Raw genomic sequence first — 25,908 nt, 5'->3', positions numbered from 1 at the left:
TTCAACATGTTTTTGGAAAAGTTTTCACATGTATTAACAAATTATAAGTGTTTTTGAAAAATATTTGCCATGCATTAAAAATGACAATGTGTATTTTACAAAAGGCTCAACATGTTTTTAGAAAATGTTCAACGCTTATTAAAATTGTTTTGAATATCCTTATATTTCTACAAACATGGTTGACATGTTTGGATACATTGTAGAATTTAATATTATTAGAAAATAATTTTTTAATACATGTTGAATAGTTTACAAAATACAAAGTTGTCAAACTTTTAATAATTGGGTATTCTAGAAATAGAGTGAAGATACACAATAATTGTGTGTGCTTCTGGTGCAGAATGAAGATATATGAATTTACACAATAGTATTTAATATGGGTTCAACTATTTAAATCAACATAAAATTCTGAAAAAGTTCATTTCACCTCTTCAAAATACACACAAAAAGAAAAAAAGATTTGAAAATACAAAGTAATTTAATATTGGTAATTATTGTATTTTTATATGGGAAAAATTGTGTGTCATAAAACCAAACATGAACTTGGAAAAAATAAAAAATAAACAGTGATAATAAATAAAAAATAAATGATGGATAAACGCGTCAATCAGTCTACAATAGCTTTATTGCTAACATTCTTATGGAAAGCAAAGTTCAGCTGCATGGCTAGATCGTGCCAGTAGTTGACCAGGAGGTGCCTCATTCGAAACTCCTCTGTGTTTTTTTTCATTTTATTTCTATCTAGCATATCCTATACTTCAAGACTTTCTTGCATGATTAAATAAAATTCGAGTTTGGTTTCTATAAAATAATTCCTCACGAGCGGGCACATGGGCCACTGCCGCACTAGCACGCCACGCGGACAGCACGTACGTTGGAATATGGATGAAGGCGTCGTATTTGCACGACCGGACAAGTTTGAGCACCAGTTTCATGTATTTACAACTTTAGGCATCAAACTGACCGCACAGGACAAGTTTAGGCACCTCCGATGTATTTAACTCTTTAGAAAATATCAGGAAATATAACAGCCCAACACATCTTATTCTCGTAGATGGATAACAACCTGAGGGTGTGCCTGGTTTACAGACCTAACATTTCAGCAATGGCAGCTAGCTCCCTAGACACCTGGCCAAGTGCAGCTCCAGAACAAGTATAGCCACATACATATAGCCTTTCAGAAGCTCAAGGTGATTATTCGTTTCTTTATTCTTGTTCCTCCATCTTTGAATAGACGTAGAGTAATGTAGCATTATCAAATACCGTAATTGGTTTTAACTGGACATGGAAAATTTTAAATGTGCTCTATAAGAAAGTAAATTCCATGGTTCTAACATTGCATCTACTTCTGGCATACCTACTTTTGTTATTTACAGAAAAGTTTTTTTTGCATTAATGAAACTTCTGTTGTCTTTGTAACTTTTATTTGTTCTCCCCATCTACAAATAACGCATGATGCATGAGTTTAAGTTCAGGTGCTAGATGGGTTATCCGTTGTGCAACTGGTGTTATTATAGAACTTTATTTTATCATCTGCCGATGTTTATAAACTTGTAAGTGAAGGCGGCGAGCATCTTAAAGAAGCTTGTTCTGACCATGGGCATTTCTTTGGACCAGTGCCGCAAGAACATGTCACTTGAGGGGGTATGCAGTCTAATGTCTAGAGGCTCAAGATACAAGACCAAGCTTGTTATCTTCCCAAGTTGTGCTCGCAAGTACACGGTATGGTGCCTATTTCTTTTTCTCTTTGTATTTTATATGTTCATATGTTTGCACCTGCTTAACCGCTCTCTTGTTCCAAGGCTGATGATTCTACTCCAGATGAGCTTTCTACGACCATCCAAGTCGACCATCACTCGCGGCAGCAAGAAGCACTTGGTCGAAGTTGTGAAGGCTGTAGATGACGTGAAGGCGTACAAGGTATATGGCAAGCTCCGTGTTGAGAGGATGAACTGGCACCAATTAGGAGCTTGGGTGAAGATGGCTACCCGCATGAAGAAAGAGGAGAAGAAGTGATGGGATATTTATGACAACTTGGAGCCTAGGATACCTTGTTTGATTTCTGAATAGACCTTTCTGCCCACTATTCAAATCAACTCTTTATTTATGTGCAAATTGTCAAACAATTTAGTTCAAATAATTAAGTTGTTATCCCAGGAATATTTTGCAAAAATGATGGTACTTATCATCTTAGATAATATATTTATTCATTTTATAGATGACATTTTCATATTTTGTAGAACAATATAAGTTGCATTATTTATAAGTATGGATGTTTGATATAATCTGTGTTAGTCCAGATGTGCGTTGCACGTACAAGCTTACTAGTTTACTCAAGTGAGTTATTTCTCCCACATTGGGTCTTCGTCTTGGATTTCCTCTCTTTTTTCTAATATATATAGCAGGGCAGGGTTACCATATGGGTCATCGATTCCACAATTTCCATGGATTCCGAGGGTGTTAACACAATTGAATTGGTTTTGATACCAAAGTAAGAGGTGATTCCTTAGATGTCCAATTTACCATTTTATCGGTTACATGGATGGATGACATAGTTCACTTGGTATATTTCGTGCAAAATAACGAGTGCATGATATCCCAAACTTTTAGAATTTTGTCGACAAGTTGTAGGTCTACACAGATTTTTCCGATGAGTCATAAAGTTTGTATTATTCATCAATTAATTGCGTGTGTGCTAGCTCCTGGATAGTTGCCACGTTCTAGATACAAACAGATTTTCGTGATTATCACGATTCCTTCCGTTTGCACGAAAAAAATCTATGCTTTGGAATTTATTCTTCTATGTTTTTGTATTTTTTCATCCTTTACTTTGCATGGGAGAGTGGGCCATCGGAACCGAGCCTGTTTCTTACCCAGTGCAAGTTGTAATTTCATAAAAAGAATCTCTATAGCTTCAAGAAATTTTTTCAGTTCATGTCTTGTGCCTTTGTTCTTGTTCCTGCTGCTACTGGCCTGAAGTTCATGCGAAGGAACAGACACTAGCACATTTAGGAATATGTGGGCTAAGTATTTTTTTAATGTAGATTATAGTGAAAATTATATCTTCTAGGTTAGAATTATTTTGTACTGACAAGTTGCACATTATTTTTATTAAAATTTAAATATTTTAAAGTTCTATAATAGTTGTACTAAAAGATATGCAACTTATATTAAATTGTGGTACTCTGGGATTAACTCAATTGCGGATGTTGAGGCGGGTGGCATTATATTTCGCATTTAACGAGCCAGATGCTCACCTGGAGAGCTCCTCCCCAGCGCCTTTTTTTTTTTGAGAAAGTCCTCCCCAGCGCTTGGTGGCCAACCAATAGACCTATTAAACTCTTGTTGATAGATTGCAACACGAAACCTCTAAGAACTAACTTTATACGCGCTTTTTAGAAAAACGGGATTTCTTTTGAAAAGAAATATGAACAAATTTTGAATGTCCACATATTTAAAAAAATCACGAATTATAAAAAAATCATGTATTGAAAAACGTTCACAGATTCAAAATTTCATAAAACTGAAAAAGTTCATCGGTTTTCAAAAAAAGTTCATCGACTTTGAAAAAATTTCACCGATTTTCAAAAAAAATTCAACGATTTTCCGAAAAAGTTCACTAATTTTCAAAAAACGTTCATCGAATTTGACGAAAAGTTCATCAAGATTGAAAAAAGTTCATCAACTTTGAGAAAAAAATTCATCAATTTGAAAAAAGGTTCATCACATTTGAAAAAAGTTCATCGAATTTGAGAAAAGTTCATCGAACTTGAAAAAAGTTCACCGATTTTGCAAAAATTTGGTCACCTTTAAAAAATTTCACTCATTTTAATAAGAAAGAGAAAAGAAACAAAGATAGAAAATGAAACAGGGAAAACAACTGCCTTTTCTGCGTTAATATACAAAGAAACTAAAAAGAGCCACGATAGCACATTTGGTTATCTGGTTCAACTGGTTGTTGTGATGGCTACCAAAAATAACGGGCGTGGTTCAAGTCGCGGCTGGAGCACCTTTTTTGGGGAATTTTTAAGAAACAGGAAAGCAAGATGGGCCGGCCCGCTATAAAACCAAGTGTACAGGGGGGTGTGCGCCCTGTACCAAATGGCCTGTATTCGGCGCTTAAGGCGGCGAATAGAATTTGGCGCTCACCTGGCCTACAACTTCACTCTATTGGGCCAGGCCCAACACGGAACAAGCGATAGCGAGCATATAAAACAGTTAAAGAAAATGTATGCCCCTCAAAGAAAAGTTTAAAAAATGCATGCATAATATTTTCAATTTTTTCGGCTCTTTTTTTCTATTATAGAAGTGTTATAACAGATACATAAAACTGTTTTGCTAAATATTCAAATAAATGTTCATCATTTAAGAACAAAGCTTCCAATAGATTTTTTTCATACATTAAATTGTTTTAATAATTATTCAAAGAAATGCTCATAATTTTTTAAAAACGTCGTAGCATTTAAATAAAAATCCTCATAGCATTAGAGAATTGTTCACATAAATATTTAAAAATGTTCATGAAATTAAAAAAATCAATTGAATTCCACAAAACATTTTGTGACATATGAAAAAAGTTGACCATGTATAAAGAAATATTTGTAATATATTATAAATATTCACTGTGTAACAGTGGTCAACACAGATTAAAAAAAATTCTAAAAATATCACACGTTTTACTAAAAATATATTTAACATCTACTCCCTCTGTAAACTAATATAAGAGCGTTTAGATCATTAAAGTAGTAATCTAAATACTCTTATATTAGTTTAGAAGGGAGTAGTAAATAAATGTTCAATGTGCATTCAAAAGATAATCAACGTGTAGGTGAAAAATATTTAACGTGTTTTAACAAAATGTAAAATGTGTCCTTTAGAAAACGAAGAATAAGAGAACAAGAAAAAGTAAAAAATGGGGGGAAGCACAACAGAGAAAAAAGACAAACCTAATACGAACAAACTGATAAAAAATTAAAACGGTAAAAAGGCATGAGTGGAAAAAGGCCAGGCGAAACCTTTCCAAAACCATGCAAAAGTCTGCAAAACTGCATCGAGCAGTGTCTGCCTCCTTGCTAATGGGAAACGGTCTGTATAGCATTGCCAGAGGCGAATGCTTGTTCGGGAACGCAATAGGGCATGTCTTTGTCTCGCATATAACGGGACAGAGAGATGCGCTGGCTTAGGGAGCATCCTATGTGGGGCGGCGTAGTAGTGTTAATTTATCAGTTTTGTTCATTCCATCTTTTTCCTTGTTTTTTTCCATTTCGCTATATTTTGAGTTATTCCTAATACATATATTCCAAAAAATAATTTAGTTAACCTACTTAAGAAATCTAAAAAAAATCAATGCAAATAAGATGAAACGTTCACGTAGTGTAACTAGTTTGTTACCACAATTTTTTCAAGCTGTTGATACCATTTAAAAATGTGTGTGACATTAAAAAGTATTCAGCTTTTCTAAACACGCATGAATTTTCTTTAATGTTTAAACTATTTAAAAAGTTTGTGTAATTCATAATAAATGTGCTTTGACATTCAATTAAATTTACATTATATTGTAAAAAATGTGAATGGGTTTCAAAAATTTGTTCGGGACATTTAAAAACTGCTTATGCAATGTAAAAAAATGTGGCATGGTTAAAAAAAATGTTTTGCTTCAATGAAAAAATGTTTCAACGTGTGTTTGAATAATGTTTAACATATATTCAGTTTGTTTTTACAAAAACAAAGATGTATTTGATAAAATTAACCATGTATTTAAAAAATGTGAAACTTGTATAAAAATGTTAACCATCCTGTCGAGGACATTTAGGAGCAAGTAAGTTGGCCAATACGGGATAGTATAATGTAAGGACATGGCAGCCCACTGATTGATCGTCCTCCCATATAATGCATGCATGCACGCTCCCTACAAGTCTTTCTTTCTTTATTCTTCTTCTCCCCATGCATGCATTCATTTATCTCCATCTATCATCCACACGACAAGCTACATATGTGTGGCCGTGATACCACCAAGTACGTCCACCCACCGGTGCCAAGTTCTAATGCAAGATATGCATGATATGCAAGTTCCAAGATTCATGAGAACCAAATCGTACTGTCAAAAGAATGATTATTTCGTATTATCCAAAGATATTGTACGTACAGTACTACACATACTAAGTTATAAAACATACGTTGCCTTGTAAACAGTCATCAGTCCTAAGATCTAAGAGAATTTTATCGCCTAGGTCTCCTACAATTTCACAATTCATTTATTGTTTCTTTTGATGTTAGCCCACATAATTTGATCTTGAACCTGGGCCAACTACTCAACTGAGGTAGTTCTCCCAGACTAGGTCTTCATCTTGGATGTCCTCTCTTTTTTCTAACTAACACAATGCTCGTGCATTCCTAAAAACCCATAAAAAAAGATGATGAGATACCACTGGCCCGGGAGATCATTAAAAGATGATAGCGTATTACTGTTGTTGCATGGTTTATGCTTAAAATAGAGCGTAAATATAATGAAATGGCATGTTGTACATTGATGATTTTTAAGCGACAATTGTAGGTCCTTTCCAAGATTCACAGTAAGTTAGCATTTTAATTTTTAAAACATAGGAGAATGGGCATGAGTAATTTGAACGCACAAGATAGTGGATTTGGTAGGAGGACAACGTATATGACCACAATGAAATTGCAATGTGTTCGATGTCTTCCTCTATGATATAGAACTGAAAGAATTGGTTGGGCAGAGAAATTAAAGTCAAGACCTTGGTTTTGAATTGGAGTCATATGCATTTATAATCTGTGTTTTTATGAGAGTATTGTTCTCGTATTACGGTAGCAGTGTATTTGTTTATTTGGGTACGCCTGACACCGAGAAAAGGTAATATTTATTTATTCTATATCTTTTAGATGGTTGCTAGTCCCACATGTGGGTAAAAGTGCATTTGTTTATTTGTATATAGTCCCACATGTGAATTCACCACCAACTCCAATATTTATAAGTAGAAAAGATATAGCAGGGCAAGGTTACCCTATGAGTCATTGAATCCACAATTTATGTGGATTCCGAGGGTGCTAACATAATTGAATTGGTATGAACAATTATGGTTTTCATACCAGTGTAAGTGGTGATTTCAAAGACAAAGAGGCTATCTCATATGTCCAATTTACCATTTTCATCAATTACGTGGATATATGATATAATTCACATTATATATATCGTGCAAAGTAACGAGTGCATGCTATCCTAAGCTTTAGAGTTTTGTCGACAAGTTGCCAACCTACAAAGATTTAGCCGATGAGTCATAAAGTTTGTATTATTCATCAATTAATTGCGTGTGTGCTAGTTCCCGGATATAGTTGCAATATTCTGGATACAAACATATTTTTGTGATTATCATGATTCTTTCCGTGTTGGTGCACGAAACATGGTATGCACAAAAAATTATAGGCTTTCAAAAATTATTCTTCTATGTTTTTTTTCATTTATCCCAAATTCCATCCTTTACTTTTCATGGGACAGTGGGCCACCAGAACTGAGCCTTTTTCTTGCCCAGTGCGAGTTGTAAATTCATAAAAAGAATCTCTATTGCTTTGATTAAATTTTTTCAGTTCATTTCTTGTGATCTTTACTTGTCTCTACTGCTAGTGGTCCGGAGTTCATGTGAACGAATGGATACTAGGACATTTAGAAATATGTGGGCTAACTATGTATATTTTAAAGTATATTACAATTAAAAATGTATTTTCTAGGTTAGAATTATTTCACACTTCAAGTTGTGGATCCTTTCTATTGTAATTTAAATATTATAAAGCTGTACTAAGATATACGCATCCTGTATTAAATTGTGGTACCCTGGGATCAAATCTGTTGCAGATGTTCAGGTCGGTGGCATTATGTTTCGCTTTTAGCCAGGCAGATGCTCGCCTCGCCTACACCTTCACTCTATTGGACCAGGCCCAACAGGGAACGAGAGCTAGCGAGTATATAACACATCTATGCACAATTTTTTTTAAAAGCGTATGCATAATATTTTCGATTTTCTTGTCCACTCTTTTTTTGTTTTCTCTCTTAAAAGTGTTATAACACATATATTTTAAAAAAGTTTATCAAATATTCACCATTTGAGAAAGCTTCCTACAGAATTGTTCGTACAACTAATAATTATTATTTAAACAAATGTTCACCATTTGAAAAACTGTTCACGGAATTTAAATAAAAACGTTTGTAGCATTAGAAAATAATGTTTGTATGACCATAAAGAAATATTCAAACTTTAAAAAATTGGTCATAACAATATTTTAAAAAATTCATGAAATTTATAAGAAGTGTTCATTCAATTGCTGAAAACAGGTCCGCGACTTACCAAAATGTTCACCATGTATAAGGAAATGTTCGTAATGTATTATAAATTTATCACTGTGTAACATAAAGTTGTTCAACATATATTAAATAATGTGCAACATGCACTAAAAAATGTTTAACATATATTTGATTTTTTAGTGTGTATTAATAAGTTAATTTTGTCCGAAATATTAAACATCTCTCTGAAAATATATTTAGCAGTAGTAGATAAATGTTCAATGATTATTCAAAAGGTAATCGATGTGTGTGAAAAATGTTTAACATGAAAAATGATTATTTAGCATGCATCTTTTGTTAAATATATTTTTAGTAAAATAAGACAAACCTAATATGAAAAACTGATAAAACCATTAAATTGGTTAAAAATATATGAAAAAGAAAAAGCCAGACTAAACCTTTCCAAAACCATGTAGAACTCCGCAAAACGGTAGTGTTTGCCTCCTTGCTAATTGGAAACGGTCCATATAGCATGGCCAAAGGAGAATGCTTGTTCGGGAACGCAATAGGGCGTGTCTTTGTCTCGCTTATAGCTACACAGAGATATCCCTTGTCTTCGGGAGCATCCTATGTGCGGTAGCCCGGTAGTATTAATATACCAGTTTAGTTCGTTTCATCCTTTTCCTTTTTTCTTCACTTAACTATGTTTTAAGATACTCTAAATACATATATTCCAATTTTTTTTATTTAAACTACTTTAAAAACTAAAACATGTTCCATGCAAATAAGACAAAACATTAACGCAGTGTAACTATTTTGTTGCCGCAATTTTTGAAAAAGTGTTCATATCATTAAAAAATGTGTGTGATATTAAAAAGTATTAAAAATGTCTATGTGTTTTCATTAAAAATGTTTTGTACAATTCAAATTAATGTAAATTATATGGGTTTTGAAAATACGTTTAGGACATTTATAAAAAAACATTTAAGCAACGTAGAAAATTTTGCATAGTAAAAAATGTTTTCCTTCTATAAAAATATATTTCGATGTGTGGTTGAAAAATGTTTAATATATATTAAAAACAAATTGAATATATGTTAAACATTTGATAAAGTTAACTGTGTATTTGAAAAGTCTGAAACTTGTATAAAAAGATGTTAACCATCCTTTTTTTGAGACAAAGATGTTAACCATCTTGTCTAGGACATTTAGGAGCAAGTTGGCCAGTACGGGTTTTATTGCAGCGACACGACGGCCCACTGATTGATCGCCCTCCCCTATCATGCATGCATGAGCTTTTTTTTACTAGAAATAGGGATCTTTATTGCATAATAGAAATTCTGTTACAATCAACTATAAGGCTTGTAGCTATAAAGGAGGAAGCAGACTCCAACCAACAATCTGAAACTGATAAAGCAGTAGCATGTTTAGCACATAGGTCAGCCCCAACATTGGCTTCCCTATTGACGTGCGAACCGAAAAAGAAGCAAACTCCATGGCTCTTCCCTTGATTTCATCGAAGATAGGCGTCACAACCGACCTGGGATTGTGATGCGAGTTCCAGAGGTTCACGACCTATAGGCAATCAACCTCCATTACCACATACGAGTAGCCCCTCAATTATGCAAATATCACACCTTCTCGCATGGCCAAAACTTCAGCAATGAAGGGACCCGTAACACCAGGCAAAGGCTTACTCCAAGAACCCATGAAGGAGAGATGAGAGCGCACTACCCCCCTACACCTCTAGTTCGAGCTTGGATGTCGATCTCCCCGTCCGTGTTGAATGCATGCATGACCCTCCCTGCAGCCAGAGTCGATCGACCACGTATGTACCTAGCACGTATACAAGTCTTCTTTCTTTATTCTTATTGTTCTAATGTATGCATGCATCTATCTCCATCGATCGTCCACACGCAAGCTACATATGTATGTGTTGGGGAATGTGGTAATTTCAAAAAAAATTCTACGCACACGCAAGATCATGGTGATGCATAGCAACGAGAGGAAAGAGTGTTGTCCACGTACCCTCATAGTCCATAAGTGGAAGCGTTATGACAACGCGGTTGATGTAGTCGTACGTCTTCACGATCGACCGATCCTAGCACCGAAGGTACGACACCTCCGCGATCTGCACACGTTCGGCTCGGTGATGTCCCATGAACTCACGATCCAGCAGAGTGTCGAGGAAGAGTTTCGTCAGCACGACGGCGTGATGATGATGATGATGATGCTACGCAACAGGGCTTCGCCTAAGCACCGCTACGATATGACCGAGGTGGATTATCGTGGAGGGGGGCACCGCACACGGCTAAAAGATTAATGATCAACTTGTGTGTTCACGGGGTACCCCCTTCCCCCGTATATAAAGGAGTGGAGGAGGGGAGGGGCCGACCCTCTCTATGGTGCGCCCTAGGGGAGCCCTACTCCCACCGGGAGTAGGATCCCCCCTTCCTTTGTTGGAGTAGGAGAGGAAGGGAAGGAGGAGTAGGAGAGAAGGAAAGCCCCCCCCCCCCAAACCTATTCCAATTCGGCCTCCTGCCCAAGGGGGGCGCACCAGCCCCTTATGGGCTGGTGTGCTTCCTTCTTATGGCCCATAAGGCCCATAACTTCTTTCGGGGGGTTCCGGTAACCTCCAGGTACTCTCGAAAAATGCCCGAACCACTCGGAACCATTCCGATGTCCAAACATAGGCTTTCAATATATCAATCTTTATGTCTCAACCATTTCGAGACTCCTCTTCATGCCCGTGATCACATCTGGGACTCCGAACAACCTTCGGTTCATCAAAACACATAAACTCATAATACCGATCGTCACCGGACGTTAAGCGTGCGGACCCTACGGGTTCGAGAACTATGTAGACATGACCGAGACTCACTTCCGGTCAATAACCAATAGCGGAACCTGGATGCTCATATTGGTTCCTACATATTCTACGAAGATCTTTATCGCTCAAACCGCATAACATCATACGTTGTTCCCTTTGTCATCGGTATGTTACTTGCCCGAGATTCGATCATCGGTATCTCAATACTGATACGTCTCCAACATATCTATAATTTTTGATTGCTCCATGCTATATTATCTACTGTTTTGGACTATATTGGGCTTTATTTTCCACTTTTATATTATTTTTGGGACTAACCTATTAACCGGAGGCCCAACCCAGAATTGTTTTTTTTGCCTATTTCAGTGTTTCGAAGAAACAAAATATCAAACGGAGTCCAAACAGAATGAAACCTTTGGAAACGTGATTTCCTCATCAGATAAGATCTAGGAGACTTGGACCCTCCGTCAAGAAAGCCACTAGGCGGTCACGAGGGTGGAGGGCGCCCCCCCTAGGGCGTGCCCCCTGCCTCGTGGGCCCGTCGAAGCTCCACCGACGTACTTCTTCCTCCTATATATACCTACGTAATATAGGAGGGTCAGACGGAGGGACGGACGTGTGGCGCTGGAGTAGCCGCCTCGGCAACCGCGTATCATTAATGTGGGCGGCAGATGGATGGACGGATGGCACTTGTGTCGTTTGAAGGCGGAGCAATCGCCTGCACCAGGAAGCGGGGCGGGCGGCGCTGACTATTTCGGGCGGAAAGCGCGCGTGGGCGAGGAGATGACTTTACTTGGAGAGGATGACAATGGGGACCCACCAGGTCCATAGTCTACATACGCAAGTGCCTCCTTATTATGTATATATGTATAAAACTATACTCCCTCCGTCTAGGTGAATAAGTCGTATTAGAAGGTGCATCACGACCTAGGTGCAAGCAGATTGGTGGAAAAGAAGAATATTTATCTCTTCTAAACACAACATTTAATCACAGCAGTTAAGAGGATGCCTTATTAGCTACCCATGCAGGCCATCGCAATTCATAGCATGCAAGCGTTTTTATTTCTTGCCTAATAACCGCATGGACGTGCTGCATGCATTGGTCCTTGCTCGAGCAAAAAAAGGAGGAAAGGAGTTTCCACGGGAGACAACGAGGCAGAGGTGGAAGTGCTCGCTGGAGTTATTTATTTTGCTTCCCCCTGGTTTCCTGACATCACGGTCCCACACCATTGTCAACCTATGTAGTACTAGTCAATAAACGAGAGAATTGCACAAGAAGCGGTCGACAGCTGGGACCAAGCAGCTTGAGCAGTATTTGTGTTTTTGAGATGTGAGCACTGCAGAGTTTTTCGATATTTAGCCCAGATATTAATTTTTCTCCTCTGAACAACAACGAAAACATCGCTGCAGGTATTAACTGTGCGGGCTATGGCCCGTCTAGCCCAGGCCAGATATCCAGCCTAGATATTAATTTTTTTCAAGCTGAAAATGGCTAGCCCAGCTATATTTTTTTAGGAATACCCAGGCAAGGTCAAGTTGTTATTCTCCGCCCCGCTGGGCTATAAATCTTTTCTAGGAGGGATGCATTAGGCTTAACAAGAAAATGGGCTTTAAGAATAATAAATAGGATGTAATTATAAAAATTGGGCAGTAACTATAAAAAATGCACCAAACACGTGATTACTTTATAAAATATTATTTTTAGATATTGAAAATTTTAATTTCATTAATTGTTGTGAGCACAATGTTTAGTTGGATTTTTACGTAATATAAATTTGTATTGAAATTGTATTTAATCTGACTAGAAATTTCGGGATAAAAATATTTCGTATCCCATCAAAATGTGGGAAATTTTATTGAATTCTGTTTTGAACGGTTAGTTGAAATGGACTGTACTTTTAACAAACTGTAAATGGGCTGTAGTAAATTCCATTAGAATTCAAAAATGGGCTACACATTCTTATAAATCTCAAATGGGCTATAAGTTCTCTGCCACACACTTCTGGCCTTACTATGTTGACGCGTCCCCTAAAAAAACAGAGTTGACGCGTATGCAAGGCTTTATCAACTTATAGTCAACACACGGTTCTAGCAGCAGTGGCAGTAGGATGTCCATCCAACGGATGACGTGCTTCTTCTTCAATCTCGGATATTCTAGGTTCACCCGCCCAAAAAATGATTCCCCCCCTGACATTTGGGGTGCACCGTTTCGGAAGCTGACCTGTGGGCCTACTAAGTTGACGTACCAAGGACTTTGTCAACTTAGTCAATATAAACGATTCTAGCTGCAGTGACCGTACGATGTCCATCCAACGGCCATAGTGCTTCTTCAACCTCTGGTCTTCTTGCTCCAGCCGTCCAAAGCAGCGCCGGTCGTGCCGCCTGCTCCTGCCTCTCGTAGCCGGCTGTGCTGCCGTGGAGGCCTCATCGCCCCCTACTATTCCCACCGTTGGCCAGGCCCTGGGACGACGGCAGCCTCACACCGCAGCCAAACGAGTGAACCCTCATACTCCTCTCCGCGTGGGCATCCACTGTCGCGTCTTCACCGGCTTCGCGTCGTCCCCTTCCTAGGCCTCGCCGTCGTCCACCGCCCTGGTGCTCTCGGCGCGGCGTGGTCAACGTGGAAGGAACGACTTCCATTGGACGTGCACTGTACGTGGAGAGGCTGACAGCTGGGTCCATGACGGCAGCAAGGAAGTGCCATCTTATTACGCGAAAAATAATGATTCCTCCACCTGATAGCAGGGACCCACCGGACGGGCCACCAGTATTTTGCGAAAAAAATCGTTTCCCCCTGACTGCTGGGACCCACCGGACGGGCCACCGTATTTCACGAAAAAACGTTCCCCCCACTGTCAGCTCGGACCCACCGGAAGTGCCTCCTTATTACGCACAAAAAAATGAATACTCCCCTGGCTAGCTGGGACCCACCTTGCTGGGAGGCTGACTTGTGGGCCTACTAAGTTCACGAGGACGAAGGACTTTGTCAACTTAGTCAATACGAACGATTCTAGCTCCAGTGACCTTATGATGTCCATCCAACGGCCGTAGTGCTTCTTCAACCTCTGGTCTTCTTGCTCCAGCCGCCCAAAGCAGCGCCGGTCGTGCCGCATGCTCCTGCCTCCCGTGGCCGGCTGTGCTGCCGCAGAGGCCTCACCGCCCCCTACTATTCCCACTGCTGGCCAGGCCCTGCGGCGACGGCAGCCTCACACCACAGCCGAACCAGTGAACCCTCATAGTCCTCTCCGTGCGGGTTTCCACTGTCGCGTCGTTCCCTTCCTAGGCCTCGCCGTCGTCCACCGCCATGGTGCTCTCCGCGCGGCATGGTCAACGTGGTCAAGGAACGACTTCCATCGGAAGAGTACTGTACGTGGAGAAGCTGACAGCTGGGTCCACGGCCACAACACAGTTTTTTGTGATTTGCCAAGTAAGTCGCTTTGTTAGGCCTGTTGGGTTGCAAATCTTTTAAGACAAGGAGAGCTTTCATTCGGCTGGCCGAGAAAATGGCCCATCAGTAATGAGAAATGGGTTGTACATTTTTAAAACACATCAAATCGGCAATTAGTTTCAAATACCTTTTTTTTCATTTCAAGATTTTAAATTACATTAATTTTTATGCGTGGAGAATTTGTTGGATTTTATATTGATATAAATTTATTTTTAAAATCAGGTTGAATGTGAGTCGAAATTTCGGGATTAAAAACAGTTCGGACCGCACCGAAATATGCAAAATTTCGTATAATTTTTTAACCATTGCCACAATATGGGCTGTAATGCTAACAAAAAGAATATGGGCTCCAAAAAACCTTAAGAATTAGCAAATGGGCTATAAATTATTAGAAATAATGGCAGATGGGTTGTATGCTGTTTTCCACAGATTTGAGGCTTTTCTAAAAAAAAGGTTGACACATAAGCACTGACTATTGGATGTCCATCCAACGGCCGTCGTGCTTATTCAATCTCTGCTCTTCCTGCTCCAGCCGCTCAAACAAGGGCCGGCGGGACTGCCTGCTCCCTCCTCCTCGCGGCCGGCTGTGCTGCCACGCAGGCCTCACCGCCTGACCGTACTCCCATCGCTGGCCTAGCCATCCCTCTACTCACCCACACCTGCTGTTATTCTCCGGCGATGGCAGATGAACTAGTAAACCCTCATACAATCGTACTCCCCTCCGCGTGGGAAACAACTGCTGAGTCTTCCCTGCCTCCGTGTCGTCCCCTTCCTAGGCCTCGCCGTCGTCCACCGCCCTGGGCTCTCGGCGCGACGTGGTCAACGTGGTCAAGTAACGACTTTCATCGGACGTGGACTGTACGTGGAGAGGCTGACAGCTGGGTCCACGGCCGCAGCAAGAAAGTGCCTCCTTATTACGCGGAAAATAATGATTCCTCCACCTGATAGCTGGGACCCACCGGACGGGCCACTGTATTTCGCCCCCTGACTGCTGGGACCCACCAGTTACATCTTCGCAGGCAAGGAAGTGCCTAACAGTCGGGACCCACCTGGTCGAAGCGTACGTAGCGTTGCCATTCTGGTCGCGAATGTGTACGTACATACTGGTCGATGTAGAGGCGCGCACGTGTTGTAGTAGAGGCGCGCACGTAGCATGTACACGTACGTACAGCGGCCAGGGTGCAAGAAAGAAAATACGGCCACGTATGTGTACATACGGGCAGAGTCTCGAACGCCTACTCGCGCATACGTACAGCCAGGGCTCGTGTACATTGCTGGGTCGAAACGGAGAAACAATGCCGTCGTCGTGTTCATGGGGAGGCAACGGAATGCGTCGTGTTCATTGGGAGGGCTTGGACGGAACAGACGATGGAAACGAAGCCTAGCATACCACAGAACGAAGGAAACGGCCTTGTGTTTGACCGGGCACGTTCGAAACGGGATCCTGTTCATCGGGAGGGGTCTGGCGTACTGCAAAACGGAGGAAACGGACCTCCTACGGTCGAAACGGGGGTCCTGTTGATCGGGAGGGGTGTGGCGTACCGCAAAACGGACGAAACGGACTTGTGTTGGAGCGCTACGGTCGAAACGGGGGTCCTGTTGATCGGGAGGGGTGTGGCATACCGCAAAACGGGACTCCACGGGATACTGTTCATCTCCACCGTCGACCCCCTCCAGCCTCCACGAGCTACTGTTCATCCACCGTCGACCTCCTCTAGCCTCCACCTGCGACTGTTCATCCACGGGCTCCTGTTCATCCAGCCTCCATCGGGCGCTACTCCACCGGCTACTGTTCAACCAGCCCTCTCCACGGGCTCCTGTTCAACCACCCCTCCACGGGCCACTGTTCATTCTGCCCTCCACCGTCTACTGTTCATCCTGCCCTCCATGGGGTGGTCCTGTTCATCCAGCCCTCCACGGGGTCCTGTTCAACCAGCCCCAACCGGCTCGATCGATCGGGGTCCTGTTCATCCAGAGCCAACACCACGGGGTCCTGTTCATCCACCTCCACCGGGAACTGTTCATCCAAACCCCCCTGCAAGGCTCACTGTTCATCCAGAGGCAGTATCTATCGGCTTCAGTTAGCAGCAGTAGCGAAGGAATCGCTCGATCGGGTTCAGTTAACAGACATCGATCGATTGCTCGGGTTCAGTAACGCGTAGCCTGTAGTGCAACCGCTCGGGTTTAGTTAGAGCCCAACGCCTCGCTCGGGTTCAGTTAGAGCCAACGCCTCGCACACACGCGCGTACGTGTACGAGAGAAACGCGCATCGCTCGGCCCCCGACCTCCCACCGTAACCGGGAACTCCCCGAAATTTTCCTCCCCCTCGCTTCTACCACGGTTTTTTCCGTCATGGACGGCCCAAAGAATGTCATGCAGCTGCGTCTCCGACCCGCCCAGGACGAAAATCCCATTTTCTGTCATGATTTTTTTCCATAGAAGTAGGAGCCCACCACATCTATGATGATACTGGGTTTTGTCATAATTATCATCATAGAACTGTCATATGTATGACAGAATTTTTTTTCTCTCGGTCCAAAATATCACGGATGTGTCTTTTTTTGTAGTGATAATCATAGGAACATGTATAAGTTATGGAGGAAGCAATAGCAACAAACTAAACGATCATCGTGCTAAGCTAACGGATGGGTCAAGTCAATCACATCATTCTCTAATGATGTGATCCCGTTAATCAAATGACAACTCATGTCTATGGTTAGGAAACTTAACCATCTTTGATTCAACGAGCTAGTCAAGTAGAGGCATACTAGTGACACTTAGTTTGTCTATGTATTCACACATATACTAAGTTTCCAGTCAATACAATTCTAACATTAATAATAAACATTTATCATGATATAAGGAAATAAATAGTAACTTTATTATTGCCTCTAGAGCATATTTCCTTCAGTATGGCCGTGATATCACCAAGTACATCGACCCACCGGTGCACGTATAGTATACGATGCCAAGTTCTAATGCAAGATATGCAGGTTCCAAGATTTGTAAGAATCAAATCATACTATCAAAAGAATGATTGTTTCGTAATATCCGAAGATATCATGTGTACAGTATTGCACATACTAAGTCATAAAACATACATTTTTTGTGAAACAGTCATCGGTCCTAAGGGCTAAGAAAATTTTATCATCTAGGTCTTATTAATTCACCAATTGCAGCAACAAAATAGTTACACTGCGTTCATGGATTGGGAACGCAATTGGGCGTGTCTTTGTCTCGCTTATAGCGACACAGAGATATGCCCTGTCTTCGGGAGCATCCTATGTGCGGTAGCCCGGTAGTATTAATTTACATATTTAGTTCGTCTCATCTTTTTCCTTTTTCCTTCATTTCACTATGTTTTAAGATATTCTAAATATATATTCCAAAAAATAATTTATTTCACCTACTTTAAAAACTAAAAAATGTTCCATGCAAATAAGACAAAACATTAACGCAGTGTAACTATTTTGTTGCCGCAATTGTAAAACAGTCATCAGTCCTAAGGGCTAAGACAAAAGATTAACGCAGTGTAACTATTTTATCGCCTACTATTTCACAATTCATTTATTAATTCTTTTGCCCTTACCAATATGATTTGTTGTTGAATCTGGGTCAACTACTCAACTGAGTTACTCCCCCCCCCCCCCCCCCCCCACACACACACATTAGGTCTTCGTCTTAGTTGTCTTCTCTTTTTTCTAATATATCAAGTCATGGTTACCCTATGGGTCATCAACCCCAGAATTTTCGTGGATTCCGAGTGTCTTAACACAATTGAATTGGCATGAAGAAGTATGGTTTTCATACCCAAGTATGCGGTGACTTCAAAGATAAAGAGGCTATCTCCTCATATGTCCAATTTACCATTTTCACCAATTACGTTGATGGATGATATTGTTCATGTGATATATTTCATGCAAAGTAACAAGTGCACGCTATCCTAAACTTTTAGTTTTGTCGACAAGTTGTAGGTCTACCAAGATTTTCCCAATGAGTCATAAAGCTTGTATGTCTCATCAATTAATTGTGTGTTTGCTAGTTCCCGTATATAGATGTAACGTTCTAGATCCAAACTGATGTTCGTGATTATCATGACTCGTTCTATGTTGGTCGATAAAACATATTGTGCACGAAATATTCTATGCTTTTGAAAGTTAGCTTTCTATGATCTTTACCTTTGTTTTCAATTATCACAACTTACATCCTTTACTTGCATGGGAGAGCGGGCCTCTTTCAAACCTAGTGCGGGTTTTAATTTCATGAAAAGAAACTCTATAACTTCGAGTAATTTTCTTGGTTCATGTCTTGTGCTTTTTACTTGTTCCTGCTTCTAGTCACTTGAAGTTCATGCGAATGAATGGATACTAGCACATTTATAAAAATGTGGGCTATGTATTTATTTCTTGATGTACATTATAATTAAAAAATCCAGGTTAAAATTATTTTGTACTGGCAAGTTGCACCTTCTTTCTATTGCAATTTCAATATTTAAAAGCTCTGGAACAATTATGTGAAAAGATATGCAACGTGTATTAAATTGTTCCACCCTGGGATTAAATCCATTGCTGATACTGAGGCGGGTGGCCCTATGTTTTGCTTTTAGCGAGGCAGATGCTTGCCTCGCCTACAAGTTCACCGTATTCAACAAGGCCCAACAGTGAACGAGAACTAACGAGCAAAGCGCATCTACACAAGAGTTACAAGAAAATGTATTAATAAATTTTTTTCAATTTCTATGTGTGCACACTTTATTTTTTCTATTTTAGAAGTGTTATGACAAATATATTTCAAATTTGTTTAAATAAATACTCAAGTAAATGTTTACCATTTAAAAAAGGCTCATTAAGAAATTATTCATACCATTAATATTTTTTAATAATCATTCAAAGAAATGATCAATATTTTAAGAGTTTTTTGTGGCATCTAAAGAAAAATGTTTGTACCATTATGAAAATGTTAAGGCCAATCGAATAATATTCACACATTTACAAAATTATTCATAATAATATTTAAAGATGCTCATGATTTTAATTAAAAATCATCAAACTGTTGAACACATGTTCGTGACATATGAAAAATGTTCACCTTGTATAAAAAAATGTTTGCATTGTATTATAAAATTTGCATCATGTTTTTTAATCCAAAAGGATGATAACCCCCGGCCTCTGCATTAGGACGATGCAAATCATATATTATTAAGAATGCAAAATTCAGTTATCGAATAATATTGACTTGAAAATAAAGCGAATAGAAAACCCGAGGCCACATGCCTCACAAGAGTTACTTCACCAGATAACCACTAGCCCTATGTTACAAGACTACAACAAAACAAAAAATACACAACCCCGAGGCTACGCCTTCAGCAAGGTATCGCCACACATGTATCGATGATGGCGAGTCCAACACAGGGTTGAACTCTAGACTGTCATCCCCAAATCCAAGCTCCAATCCATCACCTTCAGCAAGGACACAACGCATTCAAAAAAATTGCACTGTGCAATTATTAAAATATATTAAAAAAGTTCAATGCGCATTCAAAACTGTTCAACATATATCTAATTTTCTAATATGCATTAGAAATTTATGTATATCTCCAAAAAATTGAATATATATCTGGAAATATATTTAACATGTATTAAATAAATGTGCTGTGTGTATTAGAAAAATAATCAACGTGTGTGTGCAAATTGTTTAATGTGTTTTAAAAAAAATGCTTAATGTGTCTTTGAGAACAAGAAGATAAAAGAACAAGAAAAACAAAAAAGCAAGAAACACAACAGAAAAAATAGAAAAGACCATAGGAAACCCTTCTGAAACCATGCAGAATTCCGCAAACTGAACAGTCTCTGACTCGTTGCTAATTGGTGACGGCCCGTATAGCTTCGCGAGAGGCGAGCACTTGTTCGGGAATGCGGTAGGATGTTTCTTAGTCTTGCTTAGAGCGAGATAGAGGTATGCCCCGTCTTATGGAGGATCCTAAGTGCGGTGGGCCAGAAGTGTTAACTTCACATTTTTGTTGGTTTCTTATTTTCATATTTTGAGATATTCTAAATACATATATTCCCAAAAATAATTTAGTAAACTTTATTAGAAGCTTTTAAAATGTTCAATGCAAATAAGATAAAATGTTAACGCAGTGTCAGTAACTTGTTAGCATAAATTTTGAAAAATGTTGATGCCATTAAAAAATGTTTGTGACATTAAAAAATATTCAGTTGTTTCAAAAATATATACATGAATATTTTTGTATGTTTATACTATGTAAAAAGTTCATGTAATTCATCAAATAGTTCCATATCATTAAATAAAATTTATGTTATATTTAAATAATATTCACAGGTTTCAAAAGTATTTTTGGGACATTTAAAAATGTTGTGCAATGTAAAAAAGTGTTCACCTATTAGAAAAATGTGTTGTTCCATAAGCAAAAGGTTTCAACGCGTGTTTGAGAAAGGTTCAACACATATTCATTTTTATTTACAAAAGCATTTATTTGCTATAATTTTAACCTTGTATCTGAAAAATGTGAAACTTTATACAAGTGTTTAAGATCTATACAAAAAAGATAAAATGTGTATGAAGGAATTTAGATCAAAACATGTATTTCAAACAAAAGATTAAACATGTATTAGAAAAATGTTAAATGTGTATAAAAAATAGTTCCTACTGTGTACGAAAAATTTGCAATGTGTAGAAGAATGTAGAATTCTATTGAATAAAAAGGAAAAATTGAAATTAAAGGAAAAACAAAGGTAAGCGAAGAAAGAAACAGAAATGAATTAAAAAAGGAAAGGGAAAAGGAAAAAAAATAAAGTTTCAAGAAAATCTTAATAAAACAGTGAAAAATTGATAAGAAAAAGCACCAAGAGAAAAAATCGTGTGGTATCTATAGTACAGGGTCGGCCTAGACTACCGCACCAGAGGCGAGCGGTGCTACGTCACGAGCTCCCGTGATCGCAATTGGCCACATATATAGCAATTGTGTGGATGCCGAGAGTCTAAGATATCAATATGCTACATATGCCGGGGGTGTTGCTTGTTACGTCCTGTTGTACTCAATCATGGCCTGTTCTTTTTTTTTTTGCGGGAAATCAATCATGGCCTGTTCAGCATGGGGGAAATTCCTCGTACCATATCTGGTCCAAGCGAGGGCAAGCTCAATAGATGTTTTTTTCTTCTTTTTTTAATGAGATAACACACACTAATTAAATGATATGATTGTGAAGAAAAATCTTTGCATTAGACAAGAATATTATTCTGTACTTATTTATCTATTTTTATTACTTAATTTAAGAATTAAAAATAGAATAATAAAAGATGGCCAGTGTTATCAAACACAATCTACTGAGATTTAACAAAAATCTCTGTGAACCGAGTGATATGGAAAAGAGGCCTAACAGCAACCCATTTGTGTGAGTATCTTTATCCTAAACATTATTTCAAATTCCTTAGCCATTGCTAACTTGTTCATGCTAACTATAAAGTGATGCATGTTAAAACAATAATAACTATAAAGTGATGCCAGTGTGCAAGTCTTCAGAATTCTCGGCTGAGCAATACTGAGACCCCTTAATGTTTTTTTACTATGAGGCGATTGTCGGAATTCGCACCAAAGGATCCAAATTAACATACTACTATTTCCTTGCACATCCAAGGATTTTAAGGTTAAAAAACAAAAAGGAAGAAGATCCAATTGGTCCATTATTGCATTGATGTCAAATATCTCATTTTTGTATCTCGTGCAATGTTTCGAATTTTGATATAAAATTTTATGACAACATCGAATGACGTTGTGTCAATGCACTAATTTTTGCGGATTTTTTTTGGAATGTGCAACCAGGGTCCGGTGCACCAGATACGCCGAACAAGCGTCTCAAATAAATTAAGAATACAAGGCCATTTTTAGAACTAGCCCTATGAGAAACTTTTTTTGGGCCGATTGTTACTTTCGAGAACACTAAATTACTAGGCCTAAGCTGCAGTTAAGCATAACATAGCCTTATGTAATAACCCACGATCACATATTCCTCGGCCCGGCTATGAGTGAGCTGGTTCTATACAATTTAATACCTTCTCATTTTCCTTCCTATGCTCTCATGTTGTTTTGTTAACCTAATTTTCCGCCGCCACGGCCTCGGGTGATCTCTACCCCACCCCTCATCTTCGGTAATATATATACCGGTCATCTTGAGATTCTTGTCAATAGCAAGCTAGCGCATGGCACCTCTGTATCGTAGATGATCCATATCCTTCATAGGCTTTTGCGAACCTAATTTTCCGCCACAACAACCTCCAGTGAAACCCAATCTCTCAAGCCCCCCCCCCCCCCCCGCACCACCACCAACGCGAATGGCTCCTATCGTTCGGAGGCATCACACTATGCTAAATATCATACTAGAATTGGCACCACCCATGATGTCTTGCAATTAACATCTCGATCTATGTCATATCATTGGCCTTGTTTCGCCAATTGTTCTTTCAATTGATCATTACTCCCTACCCCCAATAGGATGGGCGGTAGCATCTCCCCCGGCGAGATCTAAGATCTTGAAAGAAAGGTTCTAGGATCTAAGAGGAAATAAACTATCCGACCCTTTGGAAATGGCGCTCGATGAACAGCACATAGAAGATCTGATGAAGTAAGTTTTCATTTTTTCTAATTTATCTACTATTGTTGATCCCTTGTTACCTCACCTAGATAATACATTAAGATTATTGTATCGGGAGATGGCACAATGGCCGAAGCCAACCCTAGAGCAAACCTTGGGCCAGGCTAATCCTCCTTGGGCTTAGGCCTATATACTTTATACTTTATAATTTATAATAATATTATGAAGATACACATATTTGTTTTTTCGGGTCCCAGACCGGAGTTGAAGCCCGGGTAGTCATGGGCCTAGATTCATACTTTCCCGAGACCACTCGTATGATACGAGAAACAAAATAATTGATGAACAAGACAGAGCCCTCAATAGAGTACTACATTCTAAAGATTTTTTTTTGTTTTATTTTGTCCTAGATCTAGAGGGATTATACTGAAGGGCTCAGTAGTACATTCTAAAGATTAGGAATGCAGTTAAAGATGGCAAACTGATTAGGAAAACTGAGTCTGGCGAATCGATGGTATTTGCTACCTAATTAATGCCCAGCCTGGAATACACTGGATGCCATATACGACTGGATCTCTATGACAGCACGTTCAAAATACGTCTGGTTTTCCTGCCATAATTAAACCAATAATGAATTACCACAATCTATTTGATCTCGAGATGAACTGCCATCTGCACATTGTGGATTGCAAATTAAGCAATCCCGTTTTGTAGTGCCATAATCGGCAAGCTTTGACGCCACCGTATCTCTGCTCTTGTATGCATGTAAACAGAAGAGCGGCGGCAAGTGGTAACTTCTTTCCAGAAACATGAAGATACTTTGATACTCCATATCATTTAATCCCAAAGATACGCCAGCGAAACATTTGAATTTTCCAGGCGGAATTAGAAAGCGGCGCGGGTCAGACCGATATTTGCCTGTGTGAAGGAACGTGGTTACGAATGGACGGTGGAGAACGGCCGGCCACCCATATAAATACCCCTGTATCTTGGCCGGGTACAAGGTGCACCCCACCACCAAAGCCCCAAGCTGCAGGCAACAGAGCTAGCTAGCTAGATACATCCTCCACCACACCATAAGCTCTAACTAAGGTTCATAGCCACTCTCCTCCCTCTGTTTCTGCATTCTTCTTCTTCTTCTTCTTCTCTCGCCATGCATCTTCTACTAGTTTTCTCTCCATTCACGCAGACAAGGTTGATAGAGATTAATTTGCTAGAGGCGATATACATTTGAAACAAGCTAGTGCATCCTGATTGGTTTTGATCTATGCCGCAGGATTTTTGGTTGCTGTTGCAGCCATGTATATGCATCTGTGTTTGCCATTTCTTTTGTTGCCTTCTTTGCCTTTTTGTGCTCATCCTCATGAGGACAAAATAAGCATGGGAAAGAGTTAACTTTCTTATTTTCTTGATCTTATTTTTTGTCCTCGCATACAAATTTCTTTTCTCTGATCTTTCCATGACCGGTGAAGGAAGTGGTACACCAATTAAGAAGGTGGTACGTGCGTACCTCTTGCAACAGCAGTTACGTACTCTGATGATTGTATCTGTTCCTTTCTTAATTGGTTTCTTCTGCCTCTCTCTCTTTACCTTTTTTTTGCATCGACGATGTTGCACTATTTTTAATTTGGCTCCCTTGTCACAAGATCGAGATTGTTAGATGCGCTGCCTAAACACACAAATAATATATTTCTGATTCATAATTTGGATCTGTATGTATATTGTTGCACTGGTTGTTGTTGGCATGAAGCTATGCATATGGATCTATGTAGATACCATGCATGTTGCAGATTCCTTTTGTGTGTGGAGAAATTATCCATCCAAGTATGGGGTGGCACAGTCTCTGCCATTGTTGCTATCGATCCAAATTAAGCACAACATTTCTTTCTGGGTTTTTTCGTGTTCTTTTTGTCCTCATCTATGTAATCTAGGGGAAAAAAAATCTCCATCTCTTCGCCTGATAAAGCATATAATAATCTACTAGTAGAGACTAATTAAAAAAGTGTGCATACCTCTGATCTCAGCTTATTCTGCATGCATGCTTGATTTTGCAGAACAGTTCTGTTACTGTATATATATCAGCAGCTGAGATCTACGAAACGTGTGCTTATCTTCCTATTAGCTAGTAGATGTGGATCAGAAATAACTAATCTCTTCATAAATTCTGTTTGTTTTTTGCAGTTGTTTTAGCTAGCTGATCATGGCGTCCTCCCTCAGGGCATTGCTTGTTGAGGATACGGCAGTTCAACGCATGGTTGTCTCCGCCATGCTGCGCAATCAGTTTCACTGCGAGATGACTCTGGCGAAGAATGGGAAAGAAGCTGTTGACATGTTCCTCGAGGGCAACACGTTTGATATAGTTTTTTGTGATAGGGACATGCCCATAATGACCGGCCCGGAGGTACATACGCACTTTAGCTAATTTCCCATTTCTTTCTCTTCCTTTTTTTGCTTGAACATAGCACATATATATTGCATGGTCACCTCATCGACTCAATATTTCTTGTACATGTTAATTACTTGACAGGCAGTTGTGAAGATCCGTGCTATGGGAGCCACTGATGTGAAGATCGTGGGGCTGTCTGATGATGATAATGCCATGGAGGCGTTCATCAGCGCCGGCGCCGATGATTTCGTGCCCAAACCAGTGAGGCCTGAGACTCTGGGGCCTATGATTCAGGAGGTCATCAATAAGAAGCTAGAACAGTTAGCGACGCTTGCTTGA

At 39.4% G+C, this 25,908-nt stretch overlaps 1 protein-coding gene and 1 pseudogene across 1 annotated transcript; both read left to right on the top strand.

Annotated features, from left to right (window-relative positions):
* The window catches only part of LOC123060677 (60S ribosomal protein L13-3-like), a 35,288-nt pseudogene extending 33,272 nt beyond the window's left edge, over positions 1-2,016 (top strand).
* Positions 2,017-24,642: 22,626 nt separating this feature from the next.
* Positions 24,643-25,908, top strand: LOC123060607 (two-component response regulator ORR42-like). Its single transcript, XM_044483420.1, has 4 exons — positions 24,643-24,681; positions 25,238-25,252; positions 25,378-25,584; positions 25,711-25,908. Exons 1-4 carry the CDS (start codon positions 24,643-24,645, stop codon positions 25,906-25,908), a joined length of 459 nt encoding a protein of 152 aa, XP_044339355.1.

This window comes from Triticum aestivum, chromosome 1A (assembly GCF_018294505.1).
Source record: "Triticum aestivum cultivar Chinese Spring chromosome 1A, IWGSC CS RefSeq v2.1, whole genome shotgun sequence".
NCBI lineage: Eukaryota > Viridiplantae > Streptophyta > Magnoliopsida > Poales > Poaceae > Triticum > Triticum aestivum.
The sequence above is the reverse complement of the archived record's forward strand: the minus strand, read 5'-3'. Positions and strand labels throughout refer to the sequence as shown.